Source organism: Canis lupus, chromosome 25 (assembly GCF_011100685.1).
Source record: "Canis lupus familiaris isolate Mischka breed German Shepherd chromosome 25, alternate assembly UU_Cfam_GSD_1.0, whole genome shotgun sequence".
Taxonomy (NCBI): Eukaryota; Metazoa; Chordata; class Mammalia; order Carnivora; family Canidae; genus Canis; species Canis lupus.
The window spans coordinates 45,473,589-45,491,597 of NC_049246.1; the positions used below are offsets into that span (position 1 = coordinate 45,473,589).

The 18,009-nt window shown below is 56.5% G+C and overlaps 1 protein-coding gene across 11 annotated transcripts in view; it reads left to right on the plus strand.

Annotated features, from left to right (window-relative positions):
- Positions 1-16,048, plus strand: part of MROH2A (maestro heat like repeat family member 2A) — a 46,507-nt gene extending 30,459 nt beyond the window's left edge. For 5 of the 11 annotated variants that reach the window (XM_038574247.1, XM_038574249.1, XM_038574248.1 and 2 more), the window contains 18 exons: positions 539-634; positions 3,399-3,503; positions 4,571-4,694; positions 5,280-5,398; positions 6,228-6,380; positions 6,757-6,911; positions 8,769-8,928; positions 9,007-9,200; positions 9,558-9,695; positions 10,162-10,276; positions 11,593-11,739; positions 11,941-12,123; positions 12,596-12,751; positions 13,381-13,554; positions 14,111-14,242; positions 14,913-15,015; positions 15,260-15,325; positions 15,414-15,806. In XM_038574247.1, the coding sequence (XP_038430175.1) occupies positions 539-634; positions 3,399-3,503; positions 4,571-4,694; positions 5,280-5,398; positions 6,228-6,380; positions 6,757-6,911; positions 8,769-8,928; positions 9,007-9,200; positions 9,558-9,695; positions 10,162-10,276; positions 11,593-11,739; positions 11,941-12,123; positions 12,596-12,751; positions 13,381-13,554; positions 14,111-14,242; positions 14,913-15,015; positions 15,260-15,325; positions 15,414-15,787 (2,694 nt within the window). In that variant the 3' untranslated portion in view covers positions 15,788-15,806. The other 6 variants (XM_038574253.1, XM_038574255.1, XM_038574246.1 and 3 more) reach the window with 5 other exon arrangements.
- The last annotated feature ends 1,961 nt before the right edge of the window (positions 16,049-18,009 follow it).

Consider the following 18,009-nt stretch of genomic DNA (forward strand, 5'->3'; position numbering starts at 1 on the left):
TTTGGGAACCAGGCTGACAGAGGCCCTACTATCTTTAGTGCATGGCCTAAGGTCCCTTGGGATACTGATATCCAGCCTAGAGTGGAAGAGAAAGAGTATGGATGGAGGCTTTATGAGCCACTCTGCACCTTTCACTGGCCAGAACTCAGTCAAATGCCATGCCCAAATGCAAGGGGTGCTGGGAAATGTAGTTCCTGACTAGTTGCCTGTTTCCCAGCAACAATGTGGAAAAGGAGGACAAACCTTTTGTGAACAGGTAGCCATCTCTGCTTCAGTGTCCTAATCCCAGATGAGGAGTCAGAAGAACTGGGTGGTGGGGGTTCATTTTCTTTCTTTGTAAAATGGGTTCCTCTTTAGAGGTGGTCTCGTATGTCACATGAGAATATAGGTATTAAGAACCCAGTCTGAGCTGAAGTAAAGGGGTGAGTTTCAAACCATCTCATACTTCTCAACCCTGACATGGATCCTTGCAGCGTCCTGGTGGGTGGCTGTGCATGTCCCCTCATTGCTGCTGGGTACTCTCCTCTCTTGGCCACAGACCCTGTATGCGAATGCGATGCATGCCCTGGAGCAGCTGATGGAGGGTCTCATGCAGAGGCAGCTGGACCCCAAGGGGCTGCAGGAGATGGTACACGTGAGTTCCCTGGTGGAGGGCCAGGAGCCAGGGATGGCCACCCCTCCCAGAAAGCTGGCCTCATGGTCAGATTCTATGGAAAACAAGGGTATGCATTAAAAATTGTTTCACTAATTTTATTTTTTTATTTTTCATTCTTTTTAAAAGATTTTATTTTTTTATTCATGAGAGACACAGAGGCAGAGACACAGGCAGAGGGAGAAGCAGGCTCCATGTAGGGAGCCCGATGTGGGACTCAATCCCGGGACTCCAGGATCACACCCTGGGCTGAAGGCAGGTGCTAAACCACTGAGCCACCCAGGGATCCCACAGTAATTTTATTTTGATAAAATTTCAGATTCACTGAAAACTTGCAAGGAACTCCTGTATACCCTTCACCCAGATTCACAATTGTTAATCGTTTGCCACATTTCCTTTTTTTTCCTCTTTGTCTTCCCTTCTCTTGTTTTACACACCACCACACTTTTGAACCATGAAAGTTGGTTGCAGACGTCGAAAACAAAAACACCTGGTATAACAACAGTACAATGAGCAAAATGGGGAATTGTGATGTTGACACAATGCTGTATTCTAATCTATGGCCAATATTCAAATTCCATGAATTATCCCAATAATACCCTTTATAGCTCTTTTCCTTGATCCAGGATCTAAGCTGGATTACACAGTGCATTTATTTACCACATCTCTTTAATCTCCCTTAATCCAGAACAATTCCTCAATCTTCCATAATCTTGGCATTTTTTGAGGGGTATTGTCTAGTTTTTATTTTTTAAAGATTTTATTTATTTACTCATGAGAGACAAAGAGAGAGGCAGAGACACAGGCAGAGGGAGAAGCAGGCTCCATGCAGGGAGCCCGATGTGGAACTCGATCCAGGGTCTCCAGGATCAGGCCCTGGACTGAAGGCAGAGCTAAACCGCTGAGTCACCCGGGCTGCCCTAGTTTTTTTTTTTTTTTTTTTTTTTTTTAATTGGGTTGTTTGCTTTCTTATTATTGAGTTTTCAGAGGTTTTATATATTTTGAATTCAAGTCCCTATCAGATATATGATTTACAAATATTTTCCTCCCATCCTTGACTTGTATGTTCATTGATTTCACAGTGTCTTTTATTTTTTTTTATTTTTATTTATTTATTTTTTAAGGAAGTGCTCTTTATTTAATTTTTATTTTTTATAAGATTTTATTTATTTATTCATGAGACACAGAGAGAGAGAGAGAGGCAGAGGGAGAAGCAGGCTCCATGCGGGGAGTCCAACATGGGACTCGATCCTGGGTCTCCAGGATCACACCCCAGGCTGCAGGCAGCACTAAACTGCAGTGTCACCAGGGCTGCCCCACAGTGTCTTTTAAAGAACAGAAGTATTACAATGTTAATGAAGTCTAATTTGCCTTTTGTTTTCTTTTTTTTAAAAAAAGATTTTATTTATTTATTCATGAGAGACACAGAGAGGCAGAGACACAGGCAGGAGGAGAAGCAGGCTCCAGGCAGGAAGCCCGATGTGGGACTCGATCCCAGGACTCTGGGATCAGGCCTTGAAGCTGGAAGCAGATGCTCAACCGCTGAGCCACTCAGGCGCCCCTGGTTTCGATGTTTTATGTAAGAAATCTTTGCCTGGTCACAGAAGTCACAAAGATTTTCTTTTAGGAGTTTGTAGTTTCAGGTTTCACAAGTAAGTCTAGGATATAGTTTAAGTTTTATATGTGGTGTGAAGTATGGATCCAAGTTTGTTTGTTTGCTTGTGCACAGACAACCAGCTGTTCCAGTTCCATTTGTTGGAAAGACTTTTCTCCATTGAATTATCTTTGCATTTTTGTCAAAAATCAACTGACCACGTATGCATGGACCTGTCTCTGGCACCTCTTCTGCTTTGTTGACCTATTTCTTTATCTTTGCACCAATGCCATCCCATCCTGATTACTGTAACATAATAAACCTTGGAAACAGGAGCAGATAGTATGAGTCCACTGACTTTGTTTTGTTTTTGCTGCTGTATCCCATAAATATCCATATGTTGTGTTCTCATTTTGTTTCAATACAGAGTACATTTTAATCTCTCTTCTGATTTCTTCTTTCACCCAAATGTTTGAAGATTTTCCAGAGATCTTCCTGTTTTTCATCCCTAATTTAAATCCATTGTGGTCTGAGGACACACTCTGTATAATTGGAGTCCTTTTAAATCAACCCAGACTTACCTTGTTGCACAGAGTGGTCTATCTTGGTGAGTGTTCTGTGTGCACTTGCCTACTGCTTCAGGTCAAGGGTTCCTAAGTATTAGGCCAAGCTGGCTGGTCGGGTTGTTCAAGTTTTCCCTGTCCTTCCTGATTTTCTGTCTTCTTGTTCCACCAGTTTCTAAGAAAGAGGTACTGAAATCTCTGACTCTCACTATGGATTTATATTTTCTTCAGTTGTGGTAGTTTTGCTTCATACATTGTTAAGCTCTGTCACTGTGTGTGTGAACATTTAGGCCCTGGAGTGCAAGGCAGGCTATGCTTCTGGACCTTTCACCCACAGACAGACATTTGGAATAAGGCCAAACCCGTCAGCCAAGCGCCATCTTGGTCAGGATAATGGGGACACAGTCTCTGCCCTCTGCCTCATCTCCCTCATGGAGGTGCCTGGAAAGAGAATGAGAGGCTTCCAGAACCACCCAACACCTCTGAAATTCAGACTCTGAGTGGAGAGACGAGGCGGACAATAGCTGGCCAGGAAAGGCTGGCCTTGGGATTTTAATGGCGTCTTCTGTGTTCTGGCCTCTACCCATAGCTCCTGGAAAAGTGGATCTTGTCGGAGAAAGAAGGGGAGCGGGAGAAGGCCACAAACCTCCATCTCCATCTCATGCAGATCTACGTGCAAAGCATCGGTGTCTGCGTGAGTCCTGGAGCCCCCAATCCCCCAGCCTGCTGCTCTGGCACCCACAGAAGAGTTCCTGTCTCTATTCATGAGAAGAGGGCACACTTTCAAAATCAAGTTCTGCCCCCTGAAGAGTCCCTTGGGAAGAGGCTGTCTCATTTGGGAATGGCAGAGGAGGCCCCACTAGGAGCTAGCCCTGAGGCTCTGGGGATGCTGAGAGAGGGGTGGGCCATGGCTCAGCATGGATCCAGGCTCACATAGCAGTGAGGGCCCTCTTTAAGAAAAAGAGCACACACTTAGGAAATACCACATTGGTTAGGAGAGTAAATATCTACTTAGAACAAGAAAATAAACCACTACAAAATTACAAATTTTATAAAACTTGACAAGCACTTGAACATCACAAAATCTGGGAAAGCAATGAGGTATTTTTGTTGATTAACAATCTGACCCACCTTGATGAGACCTCTCTTTGTACATTTGTTGGCCTCATGCTCTTTGACTTCCTAGTCTTCAGTGATGGTGTTGGGAGGATGGTCTCCCTGGGGTGTGGGGGCCGGTGTGTGATGAGAACTAGATGAGCAGTACTCCTGGTGGTCTGGGAGTGCCATTCAGGTGGAGACCCAGGCCCAGCAAAGTGAAGCCAGAGCCTAGCCTCATGCTAGCTTTGAGGTCAGATACTGTACAGAATATATCATCTGGATTCTTGGACACAATTCTCAACATCCCCCTGGAGGAGGAGGCACCATGGTTATCTCCCCTTTACAGATGAGGAACATAAGGGCGCAAGTCTAAGTACCCTGCCCAGGTCACACATCTAGTGAGCAGGGGAGGCCAGATTTAATCCCAGGGCTCAATTACAGGAACAAGGCAGGAGCCCTGATTATAAAACCTGGGCCTGTGGACAGAAAGGCAAGTCCTGAGCCAGACTCCTGGGATCCTGGCTACTGAGCCTCCAGGGTCTCTGCTGGGGTGCTTTCGAGCAGGGCTCACTCTCTCTGGTTGCCTGTTACACTGTCCCTGGACAGCACCAGGTGTGCATGAGTGGACAGAGGGTGTGAGCCTTGAGGTCTCCTGTCCCTCAGATCCCCCTGAAGCTGGGGCAGTTTGGCATGCTGGTGGGACTCATGGCCCCTTGTACCTGTGACTCCCACAGAAGAACTCGCATAGCCTCAATGGATGTCCTGTCCAGCCTGCTGGATCTCCATGGTATGGGGAAGGCGAGACCCAGGACATGGATGTTGGGAGGGAGGTCTGACAGCAGGGGTGTCAGCTGTGGGGCTATCCTGGGGGGAACATGACCTCTTTGTATAGACAAATAAGGGTGGCCAGCAGAGATGGTGGAGAGGGTGCAGAGCTTGCTCAGAGGCCATGGAAGTTTCCAGAAGGACAAGCTCACTGGTTTGGCACAACTCATTGAGGGCATGTCCTGGGTACTAAGGGGCTCCCTGGGAAAAGATCAGCTCACAGATACCCAGGACACAGTAGAAGGAACCAGAGATGAGCTCAGGGGCTAATGCAAGGTGATGATTTTCAGAGGGGGAGACTTTGCCTCCGGCTTGGCGGCTGGAGGCCTCCTAGAAAGCAGGTATCTGAGCTGTGTGTAGAGGTGGTGTGGGGGGAATAGGACAATGAGAGCAAAGGCAAGAATGGGTGAGATGCCCAGAGACTGAAGGGTGGTCCAGGCCGGTGAAGCCAGGGAGTCCTGTGGGCCAGGCCAGGAGGCCACCCTGATGTGGCCTGTGGATGGACCCTTTATCCTTCTGATCGTGTCTAAAATCATGTTCCTAACAGCAAGCCAGACCTGCTCCTCATGGGGCCCTTCCAAGGAGCTGGAGCTTGCAAAATGTAAGGAGGATCTCCAGGGCCCAGATGTGGAGAAGATTTTCAGTGCATCTTCCAGAATTGCCAAGGTGACAAGCTGGAAAGGTGGGGAGGCTCCTGGGCTGGACTCTGGCACCTGGACTGTCTCTGGGGCATGGGATGTTGCTCAGCCTGGCCAGGCAGCCTTCCTTTTCTTCCAGATGTCGAAGTTCCCATGGCTTTTGGTCTAACTCATGCCCTCTGTGCTTAAATGGCCTGCAGTATGTAAGATCCCCACTGTGGTGCCTGGCACGTAGTAGGTGCTCAATAGTCTCCATCCCTGCGGTGTGCCGCACTGAAGGTGGAGAGCCCCAGAGAGAGTTAAACATGGGGTCCCGCGGAGAGGTGTCGGTACACGGGCACACTGATGGCCGAATGCCCGGAGTCACCCGAACTCTGCAGAGGGGACGAGGCCCTGCTGCCTCAGGGGGCAGAGGCGGCTTTCTGGAGTGGGGGGGGTGGGGGGTGGCAGGATGAGGTGGCAGGGCAGCCGGGCTCAGGGTACACCCTGAGTGAAGGCTGCAGGGCAGTACAGACAGGATGGGGAACGTGTGGGTGGGGCTTCCTGAGTGGAATTCAGGTGCGGTGGGCGGTGTCAGGTACATGAGGTGCAGCAGAGGTTGGGGGCACATGTCCTAAGCCTTGGAAAGCAGGGCTGAGCTTTGGGTCTCCGTGGTGGAGGAGGAGTAACAGCCCAGGGCAGGGCAGGGAGGCGGGGCGGGGGGAGGCCCTGGCGGTGGTTTGAGGGAGGATGGGGGCCTGGGCCGGGGCCGGGGTGTCGGATGGAAGAGGAAGGGGACGTTAGTGGTGGCAGGTGGGGGCAGGGAGTTGGCCTGCAACTTGGCTGTTGGAGCCCAGGGGTGGTTTCTCTGGTCCTAGGTGGCTTGCGTGCAATTCAACTGCGATGAGGTGGTCTCGCTCATCCAGAAGCTCTGTGAGAACATCGGGGCCATGGACCTACAGCACGATAAGGCCTCCGTCACCTGGATAGGCACCTTCCTCCAGATGCGGGCCAAGGAGCTGGAAGACAAGGTGGCTGAGCCGTGGCTGGGCTGCTTCGGGGCTGGGGCTGTCCAGTGCGCCCAGGGACAAGCAAGGGCCCAGCTGTGCTTACGGAGAAGGTCTCCTCAAACCCTTGATTGTAAAAAGGACAGGGAGTAGAGTTCTAGAATGAGAAAGGAACATGTTGAAGCTAGTAAGTAAGAGGACAGTGGACTGGAGGCCCTTGGCTCGCTCTCCCAGAGCGTCCTGCCTCCCACACAGAAAACCTGATAAATCCAGGAAGAGGCCAAAGGAGGCGCAGGTGGTTTAACCTCCCCAACATCTAGTTGGGCAAGGTCCCCTGGAGGAGGGGTGCACAGCGGTCACAGGGGCCCAGGCTGTGCTGGTGATGCCTGCCCTTCCCCAGGTGGCCGAGATCCTGGGCGCCATCCTGGTCCACCTGCCCGTGGTGGACCACTTGGAGGTGCGACGCTGCCTCATCGAGGGCATCCTCCTGCTGGCGCACTACCACCAGGAGACAGTCCTCACATCGCTCCTGAGGCAGCCCCTGCCCATGGAGAGGTGGGTGCCCTGGACAGGGAGCCACAGCGCCCCTTGCAGCCCAGACCTCGCCCATCTCACCAGCCCGACGTGTCCGGGAGGACAGGGCCCCTGAGCAGTGGCGTGTCCAAACCTGGGGTGGGTCAAGCCCTGTCCCTGCATCTCCTGTGGGAGGAACAGGCTCTGGGAACCACGGACCTGGAGCCCCAGCGTCACCGTTCCATCCTTCGGAGCTGGAGTCCGGATCCCGCAGCTTCTCAGGTGTCCTGTCATCCCCTCTGGCCTCTGCCCGCAGCAGCCCTTTCATTTCCCCTGGAGGACAGGGCTCCGGGCCCCCTCCGAGGTTGGGCTTCTCCAGGACATGCCTGAAGACGTGGTCACCAAGGCCTATGCAGGCCTCTGGACACGCTCCGCTGTGTCCCTCTCCCTTCCAAATGCGGCCCTGAGAGGGGAGGTCCAGGTGCCCGAGGATTGAGCTAATAGACCCTCAAACCCTCAGGTGGCCTCATGGTAATGTAGCCCCGGCCCTGCCTCTCCGTGTTCCCTGCTGCCTGCTGGGTCCCTGTGTCCCCATCACGGTGGCACTCGGGCTGGCGGCAGGGTCTCCCGGGCAGGGGGAGTGCGTCTGGGATGGTGCCAGGACCCACCGGGGAGTGCATAGAAAGGGGTGGGCAGCCAAGAGCCTTGAGACTGTGGGCGACGGAGGGGTGGCCGATGTCACTCAACATGCTGTGACACGAACAGAGCGGGCTGCCCCGTGAGAAACACAGGCCTGGCTCCGCCGTGGGGCTGCTCCTCATCGGGCGGGAGGCCCGTGAGGACTGCTTGATTTGCTGGGGGTTAGTGGCTCGCGGAGCAGGGCTGGGGTGGGGGACAGTGCAGTGTGGCCTCCGTCAGGCTGGTGGTCTCGGTGGCCGCCGCCCGCTGGCTTTCACTGCACTGGCGCCCTTTCGCTGGGCACAAATTGCCACGAGCTTGGAGGCTCCGAACAGCCCCGTCGCCACCCAACAGCTTCCATGGCCGGGGGTCCGGGGCCGGCTGAGCTGGGGCCTTTGCTCCCTCCAGGGCACGCGGCGGTTTCTGGCTGTCGCGGGCTGAGGTCCTGCTTTCTTGTTTCCTCACACCCCGATGGCTTCTTTATGAGCAGCGGTTGCCCGTGAGCTCATGGCCCACCCCTCCACTCCGTCCGACCACCAGGCGCCCGGCGCGTGTCCTCCCGAACTCACGTCTGTGGATTTGGTTCTGTGGATTCACGCGGGAGGGGGCACCTCTCATGGTTGCATTTGATCTTGGTAGACTTGCCCCCTTAGTGCTTTAAAGCCCCCTGCAACCCCCCCACCCCCCCGCACCTACGCACTCTGGGCCCATGACACCACTGCCCCCAGGTCCTTCCCTTCTCAGCAGAGCTGTGGGCTCGACTTGGGGATGCGGAGCCGCTTCGGACGGTCGTCTGGCAGGTTGCCTAACCTCCGCAGGCCCCCTTCCTCTCTTGTGGGCCACGGAGCTGAAAGCATCTTCCTCAAAGATGTGTTGGGAGGAGGAGATGCTGTGCGTTGAGGCAGCTGCTTTGGACCAGCCTGACCAGCTGGGGCCTTGGCAGCTGTTGCTGGAAGTACCTATAAAGTCATCAGATGGGAGGCCCCGTGGGCACCTCTAAGGTCACCTGGCACTGGGGCCACGGCAGAGAAAGGGAGCTGAGCATGGGGTCACGGACCGGGTTCTGGTTATGTGACCTTTGGCAACTCAGCCCACCTCCCTGAGGTTCAGCCTTCGGGGTTCAGCCCCTATTCAGTGGGTTGCCTGCGGAGCCAAAGAGGCTCTTACCTGCCAGGGCCCAGGGCGGGAGACCCACGGTCCTTGTGTCCTGTCTTTGGCTAGGCACCTGACGGAGGTGTGGCTGGCTGTGGCAGAGAACGTGCCCTTTGCCCGGACGATGCTCCACGGGCTGATGGGCCGGCTGCAGTCGAGGTTCACCCCCAAGGCCAATGCCACCTCCAAAGCTGACATCTGGCGCCTGGCCGCAGTGGATCCTCTGATGGTGAGTCCCAGGGGCAGGCCCTGGGCTCCTTGGAGGCTCAGAGCAGGAGCCCTGACACCTCAGCGCGTCTCTCTGCAGACCCTGTGCACCATCCACCTTCTCATCCAGAAGATAGATGTGAATGACAAGCTCCTGGACCTCTTCCCGGACCTCATCTACACCCTCCTGCTGCAGCTCAGCAGCAGCCAGGGGCCAGAGGCCATGTCGCCTGTCCTAAAGACGTGGAGACTGGTCCATGCAGGGATGCTGCCAGAGGAGATCAACCTGCAGAGGTGCTCTTGGGGGTGGCTTGCGGAGCAGGGCTGGGGTGGGGGTGTAAGGCAGTGGGCCTGACCTGGACCCGGCCTCTTAGAAGTCAAGGATCCCAAGAGCCATCTCCACCAAGAGGCCTTGTGGTCCTCTCGTGTTGCAGAGAAGTTTCTGGAAGCAGATCTTAACAACCCTCCCTCGCATGAGTCCAGGGCAGTGTAGTTTTCACTGTTTGCAGACCCACTCCCTCACGTGATCGCCCTTAGCCCCCTGAGCGAGGCCCAGCAGGCATGGGGACCCCTGTTTCTCCGACCCGGGTGCAGTGTTTGCCCGGCGGTGGGTGCTCCTTTTCGTCGTGATACAGTCCCACCTTCTTCCAGGATCACGATCCAGTCCATGCAGCTTTTGTTCAGAAGACTCAACAGCGAGCAGCTGGTTCACACTCTGGAGGAGCAGGGCGTGTGGGCCCTCCTGCAGAGCAGCTCCACGTTCCTGCAGGGCGTGGGCCTGCTGGCCAGGTGGGCACCCAGCCTCCAGGCCCGGGCAGCGGGACGCGCAGGGTGGCCTCCTTGCTGGATGGTCTAGGTCACGGCTGAGTGCCTGGCTTCTGAGGGATTGCCAAGTCGACCCGTGTTCCAGACTCTGGGATGGCAGCGTGTAGGGCAGGGGGAATCTTTTATCATAACCCGTCCTGCTCCAAGGTGGGAGCTGTGAGGGGCTCACCCAAGTCCACATGGGGCTTCCAAGCTGGGCCAGGTCAGAGAGCTATTTCCTGGGTCCTGATCACTCATTCTGGTCCCTTTTGATGAAAAGGAAATGAAAAGTAGGTACTCCAGTGACACCCCGACCAAATCCCCCTGGTGAAGGAGGGAGAGGCCCAGAGAGGTTAAGAGATATGCCCCCGGGTGCCCAGCCCCAGAGCGGCTCTGCAGGCAGCAGCTGAGAAGCCCTCCCTGCCCTGGGCTGCACCCCCCCACCCCGCAGGCTGTGCATGCGGAGCATGGAGGGGTACAGGCAGCGACTCTCGGAGCTGGTGCTCAGAGGCATGGACTCCGATGTCCTCAGCTGTCGCATCAGCAGCACGGCCGTCTGCGTGGAGGTGAGGCTCGGGGCGCGGAGGGCTGGGGGAGCTGGGGCGGGGCTGCTGGGTGCACCCTCCCCATTCCACCCCCCAGGACCCGGCTCTGAGGGGCATCTGAGTCAAGGGGCAGGCAACTGTCCCACCTCCCTGGGGATGTGAGTGATTTGGGGTGTACGCCGTGGGGAAAGGGGGCCCCAGACCCAGGGTGCACAGCTAAATGAGCGGTGCTGTGCTGAGTGCCGGCAACACCCAAGGGCCCGGAGGAGGGCACCTGGGCTCTCGCCAGGATTGATGGGCTGGGGAAGGCCTTGTAGGAAGGCTATCAGGGGCCAATAGGGCCTGGCCAGGCAGGAAGGCCAGGGAAGGGGGTGACACCCACTGGGGCCCGGCCACCCTCCTGAGCTCTTACCAGGTCCCAAGGGAATTGGCCAGAAAACTTTTAGGAGAAATTGGGTTGGCTGCGTGATTCCCGATATGCCTTAGGAGCCCCACATCCGCCTGGTGTAGGGTCAGCAAACATTTTCTATAAAGGGCTGGATGGCAAATTTCCTGCTTTGGGGTCACCAGTTTGGTGTTTACTTTTTTCAGGTTTATTTATAATCTGTGTACGTGTGCGTGCACACACACACACACACACACACACACAAACCAGGGGGGCCCCATTGGCCTGAGGTCCTGGCGCTCTGAGTGCTGAGCCGGATGTGGTTCTCTGAGTCCCGGGGGAGGGAAGTTCATGTATCTGTTGAGGCCCACAGGGGCGCCTGGGTGGCTCAGTCTGTTTAGATTCTGTCTTTGGCTCTGGTCGGGATCCGGGGGTCCTGGGATCGAGTTTCGTGTGGGGCTCCCTGCTCAGTGCGGAGTCTGCTTCTCCCTCTCCCCTCTGCTATTCCCCCTGCTTGTGTTCTCTCTCTCTCTTTCTCTCTCTCTCTCTCTCAAATAATTAAAACTTTAAAAACAAAAGCAAGCAAGCCAGCAAGCCCGTGGGCCCGGCTCCTGCACACAGGAGCTGCTCGGTCAGCTTAACTGAACAGGTGTATTCCTATAGGCCACACTCACGAGGCTTTCCCCACGGTCTCCTTAGGAAGCCTCACAACAGCCCCATGAGCCAGGTCTTGCAGGTGGGAGAAGCTGAGGCTCGGGGGGTTCTGAGTGACTGGCCAGGGGCCCCAGCTGGTGGATGGAGGAGCCAAGAGTTGGTCCTGGGGAGCCGGGGCTTGGTGTCCTCTCTCTTCACGGAGACCCTCTGTGCATGGGATCTCGTCACACACTGGCCTTGTGGCTGATGAGAAAGGGGCCCGCATGGGGCCAAATTGCCAGAAAGTTCTCTTTTCTAGTTCATGAGTGACCCGGTTCTGTACCAGGAGAAACTGCTGAAACCCACGGTGTTGTTGCTGGAGAAAGGGGCCGACCAGGAGGACGAGGCCCTGCGGGTGCTTTCCCTGCGAGCCCTGGGCAACATGGCCCTCGGTGCCCCCAAGAAGGTGCGGCGCCCGGCCCAGAGCCTAGGGACCCAGCGAGCAGGGGCTGGGGGACGGGGTTCAGGGCTGGCCTGTTCTGGCCGCATGCAGAGGGGAACCAGCTGGGGAGCTGGCTGGGGAGCCCGGTGGGGAACCAGGTGGGGAACCCAGTGGGGAACCAGGTGGGGACTGCAGCTCCTCGTTGTCCCCCCCCACCCCCTTCAGGTGAGGCAGTACCGGAAGCTGTTGCTGGAGAAGTGCCTGGACTCCCTGAGGGGGCCCGTCAGCACCAGCGTGACCTCCGAGGGCATGGAGGCCCTGGCCAAGATCCTGGCTGAGCTCCGGGAGGGAGACGTGGGGTCCTCGTTCAGCGTCCTCTGCGAGCAGTGCAGGGCCTTCTTCGACAGCGTGAGCCCAGAGTGCAGCCTCGCCGGGCCCTGGCCCTATGACGGGGTGGCAGGGGGTTTCTCCAATGCCCCCTCAGCCACTGGGTCAGCACTTCTCATCCCCTAAAGAAAAGGCAGGCTCTGGATGAGAGAGGGCCGCAGGCCTGACTGGGCGCCGATGCACCCATTGGCTGATTGTGGGCCCCCTGCCCTGCTGTTAGGGTGGAGCTTCCCCTAATCCCTTGCGGCCTAGGGATGCTCTTTGGGCTTCGGCCCTGTGAGGTACTGGGCGGGCTGTCTGCTGGGCGGTGGTGTGCCCCCCAGGGAAGAGAAGGGGCCCGGTACGGAGAGCCCTGCAGGAGAGCCTCCCACCTGACGGAGCGATCCAGAAGCCTCTGCAGGGGCCAAGACAGCTAGAAAGGTCCACGGAGAGCAGATGGGGCTTTGTGGGGGCCTCTGGCTTCCTGAGCGTCACCGGTGCATCTGGGCCGCAGGAGAGCGAGCTGCTGCGTTTGAAAGCCTTCGTCCTGTTCGGGCGGCTGGCGAAGGTGGTCGGGATTTCCAAGAAGCACTTCTTCAAGGAGGAAGTGAAAAAAGCCTGGATCCCGCTCCTGCTGCACTGCCAGGACCCCTGCCCGGATGCAGCCCAGGTGGGACACCCCCTCCGCTCTGTGTCCCCAAGTGGGGGGACTGCTGGCCCCGAAAGGAGACTGCGCGGGGGTCCTCCCCCTGCCTCTCCCCATCGGCCCCGTTCCTCATGCCGGGCTGGGGAGGGGCCGTGCCCGCCCCCGCCCCCCAGGCTTACTGAGGCGTCTGACGTAGCTTTCTCCTCCGGTTGCTGCCTGTGGGCATCCTCTGCCCAACCTCCTTTTCTTCCAGTGGGTTCTACAGCTTGCCACCACTCTTGGGCGTTAGGACTCGGTCACACTCAAAACTCACCTTAAATCCCTTGTCAGGGCTCCGGGTGGGGCAGGCCTGTGTTGGGGCTGCAGGGGGGTAGTGAGGGGGTGGCCGCCGGGCCTGGCCCTGCACCCCGAGGTTCTCCTCCCTCTGGACGCCCAGCTCCTCTGCTGCTGGGAGCTCCCACCGCAGCTCCCGCCTGTGCGACGGCGGCCCCTCACCCCGCGCAGGCCGTGACCCTGACCTCTGTCTCCCTGCCGTGGACTGGGGTGCTCATGCTCAGCTAGTACCATGTCTCCGGCCCTGGGGTCCCAAGAATCCTGCCGTTGTGAGGACTGCAGGTGTCCACCTGGCGTGGGGGTGCTGGGGGCTCCCCTAGGTCAGTGAGGGGCATCCTGCGGTACGCTCCGACACCTGCTCTCCCTTGGAGACACTGGAGAACCCGGCTGGGAACTGTCACCTCTCAGAGATGCTTTCCTCACAAATCCATCAGTGGCTCACACTGTTCTTTCACGCTGTATGGCGACTGCCCTGTGGGGCGTACTTCTGGAAGGTGATGGAAGGAGCAGCCAGGAGGGGCCAGGGCAGGGCCACCAAGGGGAGGTGAACCCCGGGGCTGGTCCCAGCCACACTGCTGCCACTCCTGTCCCTGGGAATGGATAGCCCAGCCTCTCCCACCCCGCAGCCTCCTGTCGTCCCCTCCTGTGGCCTACACCCGCTGGAGGCCAGAGGCCAGGGGCCCTGGTGGCTCGGTGCTCAGCGAGGGTCTAGGGATGAGAAAGCTCCGCCTGGTCCTACCAGTCCCGGCCAGGCTCCTGACCCTGATGTCCCCGACGTCCCAGATGGCAGGTCCCAGGCAGGGCTGCCCAGGGCACGGAGGTGCTGGCTGAGGGTGCAAGTGGGCTGCATCTGCCTCCAATGGGTTTTCCATAAATGCACACGGAGGGCTCCGGTCCCGGGTACCCTTCCATGAGGCTTTCCCGGGGCTGCCCTCTGGCCCACGGGTGGAATGTCAGCCCTGCCACCCCCACCCCCGGGCCCCGAGAGCCCCTCGAGCCCCTGGGTCTGCCTGACGCCCTCCCTCCATTCTGTGCCGCGTGGCCCCCCAGGCCTGCGTGGCTACCGTGTTTCAGTGTGCACACTTCTGGGGCTGGAAGGCGCCGGAGAGCAGCTCAGGCCGCAGTGACAGCAGCACGGCCGACGAGATGACCGTCCTCCAGACAACGCTCTGCTCCATCCTGGTGAGGAAGCCGAGGGCCCTGGGCCTGCTGGAGGTGGGAGCCCTGGGGTTGGGGCTTATGGTCGCGGCCGCCACAGGCTTCCGTCCTGTGACCCGGTGCTCACCTGTCGGACCTGAAGCCTCCAGAGCAGCCCCGTCCAACAGACACAGGATGCAAGCCTCGTGCCCGTACGTTTTCTGGTAGCCACGTTAGGAAAAGTGAAAGACGTGACACCAGATTGAATAAGAGAGTTTACTTAACCCAGTGGACCCAAACCGTTGTCATATCAACATGTAATCAATGTGCACATTTTTATTTTTATTTATTTATTTATTTTTTTTAATGTGCACATTTTTAATGTGATATTTTCCTTTTTTGAGTTTCTGTCCTCAAAATGCAGGAGGCTCTTTATACTTAATTCAGACTAGTCACATTTCAAGTGCTCGAGGGCCACACGCGGCCAGAGGGCCACAGTATTGGACGGCCACGCAGTTTGTAGACAATGTCATCTCTTCTCTGGGTCAGACGATGCACCAGGGTCCGAAGGTCCCTCAGTTGTCCAGCTATTTGCTGTGTGATGCTGGGATGGGCACTAGCCCCTCCCGCGTCAGACAGATGGGAACGCGCTCCGTGAGCAGCCGATCGCTAGGGCCTCATCCCCATGGCTCCGTTCATCCTTTGTCTTTTGCAGACTCAGAAAAAACCCGCTGTGCTCTACAGCTTCTTGCTAGGAACAATGACCTATGTTAGTAGCAACTTGCCAAGGATCAGAAGCGCTGCGTGCGACCTGGCAGGTGGGCGAGCGAGCAGAGGTCTCCGGCCGCGGGAGGGCCCGAACCCGGGGCCTGGAGCAGGAGGGGGGCAGGCAGCAGAGTAGGGGCCAGCCCCCCTTCTCGGTGTCCGATTCCACCGCATCTGGCTGATTCTCACTTCAGCATCTTCAGCGGAGCCCTACACAGATTGTCTCAAAAGGTGAAAGGGAATCTCTCGCTGCCCTAATATTTGTGAGCTGGGCATTTCCCCTCGCTCTCGTTCCAGGCGTTATTATGAAGCAGATGTCTGCACATCATCTGAAAAAACTGGACTTTCCGGCTTTGCGGGACTGTGAGTAGTAGAGACGGCTAACCTCATCTGGGGAAACTTCGAGAGACCCCTGGGGGAAGAGCCAGCCGACCCTTCCTTGTGTAATCAGGGCCTGCACGGGGGCTTCCCAGGAAGACAACTATTTGGGCGTGGAGTCCTTCCGTACCCCAGGCCTTCTGCCCGGCTCCCCATCACGAATATTTGCGAAATGCATCCTCCCTGATTCCTTCAACTGATCCGCATGGAGCTCGGGTTCTGTGGGTGATCTTTGTGTCCCCCCTAGAGGCTAGCAGAAGGCCCAGATGGGGGGACGTGTGTGCAGACACAGCTCCACCTGCTGTCTCCTGGCTGCAAACACAGGGGTTCCCCTTCCTCAGCCCGCGGGAGCCCCGCGCTGTGACGATGGTGGCTTGGGGGGAGCAGGGGGCCTTCCACTGGCTCAGCGGCCCCCGGGGCGGAGGGGACGGCCGAGCTGGGTCCTGATTGTGTCCCGTGTCTGCTCACTCTCAGCTCTCCAGGAGCTGCAGCTGGACTCGGATCCCGGGGTCCGGAGGGCAGCCCTGGAGACTCTCAAAATCTTGGATACGTGTAGTCAGCACCTGCTTTTGGCTTCATCCGGAGGATTTTGCTAGGTGGTTCGAGTGTAAAGTGTAAACTGCGTCCTTGGAGGGCCAGGCTGCAGCTGGAGCACGGCAATGCAAAAATATTTTTAATTTAGTTAAGAAAAGCATCATTCTAAAATAATCAGTGTCCCTTTCTTTCCTCCCCCTTGAAATAAACCCCCATTGTCATTGCGAGTGCAGATTCCTGACTGTCAGGTGACAACATCCCAGAGCCCAGACAGAGGGGTTTAGTCCCAAGAGAGCGGTTTTATTCCCGCTTCCCGGGAGCGTGCGGGTGTCAGACTGCCCCTTCAGCCCAGGGGGTCAGAATCCACCTTTGTTCAGTGCCACCCAGCCCTGTGCCAACCAGCGAGGAGAGGCAGGCTGCCGCAGTCTCTGCCCCTCAGGACCCCATTCTTGAAGGGAAAAGAGGCGTCTGATGCCGGGGACTGTGACCCAAGTAAGGAGGGCCCAGCCAGGGTGTTAGTGCCCTAGTGGTGCGGGCGTGGGGAGGAATGGCCACTGGCCGGGGATGATGCTGGGGTGCTTCTTTCCAGGGCCTGATCCTGGAGACCCGGGATCGAGTTGCACATCGGGTTTCCTGTATGGAGCCTGCTCTCTGCCTCTCTCTCTCTCTCTGTCTCTTATGAATAAATAAATAAAATATTTTAAAAAAAGGAGAGAGTCCTGAGAGGACCCTTGAAAAGGCAGTACCTCAGAAATGTAACGTGCAAGGTGTTTCGCACACACTCCCCACCTCCACCGGCCTGGCACCGACTGGTGGCAGCAGGGGGGTCATGGGATCTCTTCTGTTGCTGGACAAACTGGAAGAGCTATTTGGGAGGGCGAGTTGGCGATCATTAGGGGAAGCTGAAGACACACATATCCACGACACCGGTATCCACGACCAACTCACCGCTAGAGGTCTGCTGCAGGGGAGCCCATGCCCGTGCTCAAGGATCACGGCTGCGTGCGTCCGTAGCAGCAGACACCCAGCAGGAGCGTGGAGGAAACCAGCTGCCTAGACTCTTGAAATACGAGACACCCACATCCATCAGCTCCTGTCAAGGGCAAACACCTCTTGGTGAAACCAAGCTGCAGAGAATACACAGACCATCCCACGCATCAACTGTAGTGTCCTATGTGCATGTGCATGCGTGCTCAGGGATGGTGGTGGTGGTGTGACAAGGCACAGTTGTGGGTAAGGGTATTTTTTCTGACCAAGAGCAAAGGATGGGTCATGCTCCTTTTAGCAAGGTGCAGGCACGAAGGAAAGGTCTAGCATCCCAGGGGTCTGTGCCAAGGAAGGATAAGCTGCCTGCAAGGGTAAGACTCCTGGCAGGTTCTCAGCGCAGGTCTTCTGATTCACGGCTCTCAGGACTGAATGCAAACCCCCAAAATTCACACATGGAGGCCCTAACCCTGATGTGATGGTACCTAAAGTAGGGCCTTTGGGGGGGTGATCAAGTTCAGGTGAGGTCCTGAGGGCGGGGCCTGCACGAGGAGGGCCCTCAGCAGAGCCAACTGTCCGGGCACCCACTTCTGGCCTCCAGAACTGTGCAAAATACATTTCTGCTGCTTGGGCACCCGGTCTGTGGATTTATTCTGTTAAGGCAGCTTGAGCTGATTCATGCAGAGGTGATGTCCTGGCATGAAGGCGTCGGTGGAAAGGGAACCATCAGAATCAGAAGGGGGCAGGGAGGAAAGGCGTGCAGAATTTAATCTCATTTTGACCTTTTATTTAAAAGTCTGCCACACATGGCAATGCATGGGCTGACACTGTGCTCCTAATGTGAAATATTTTATTTAAAAAGTCACCGTGGTACCTGATTATAAGCAGCGCCAATGAAAATCTGAGATGTCAGGGACGCCACGTGGCTGTGAGGTTGGGGACCATCCCAGGAGTGTCTGAGCACACTTTCAGCTAACGTTATGATGTTAGGAATTACTTTTCAGGGTTACTGTTTCAATTTGCTACCTGCTAATGTGGAAGAGACCAAGCCTTTGGCTCTGAATTTAAACCTTAAACCATCGTCTCTGTGGCTTACAGGAGTTTCAGAGCAAAGGAGGTTGTCTAACCAAACAGGAATGAAGAGCATCCCG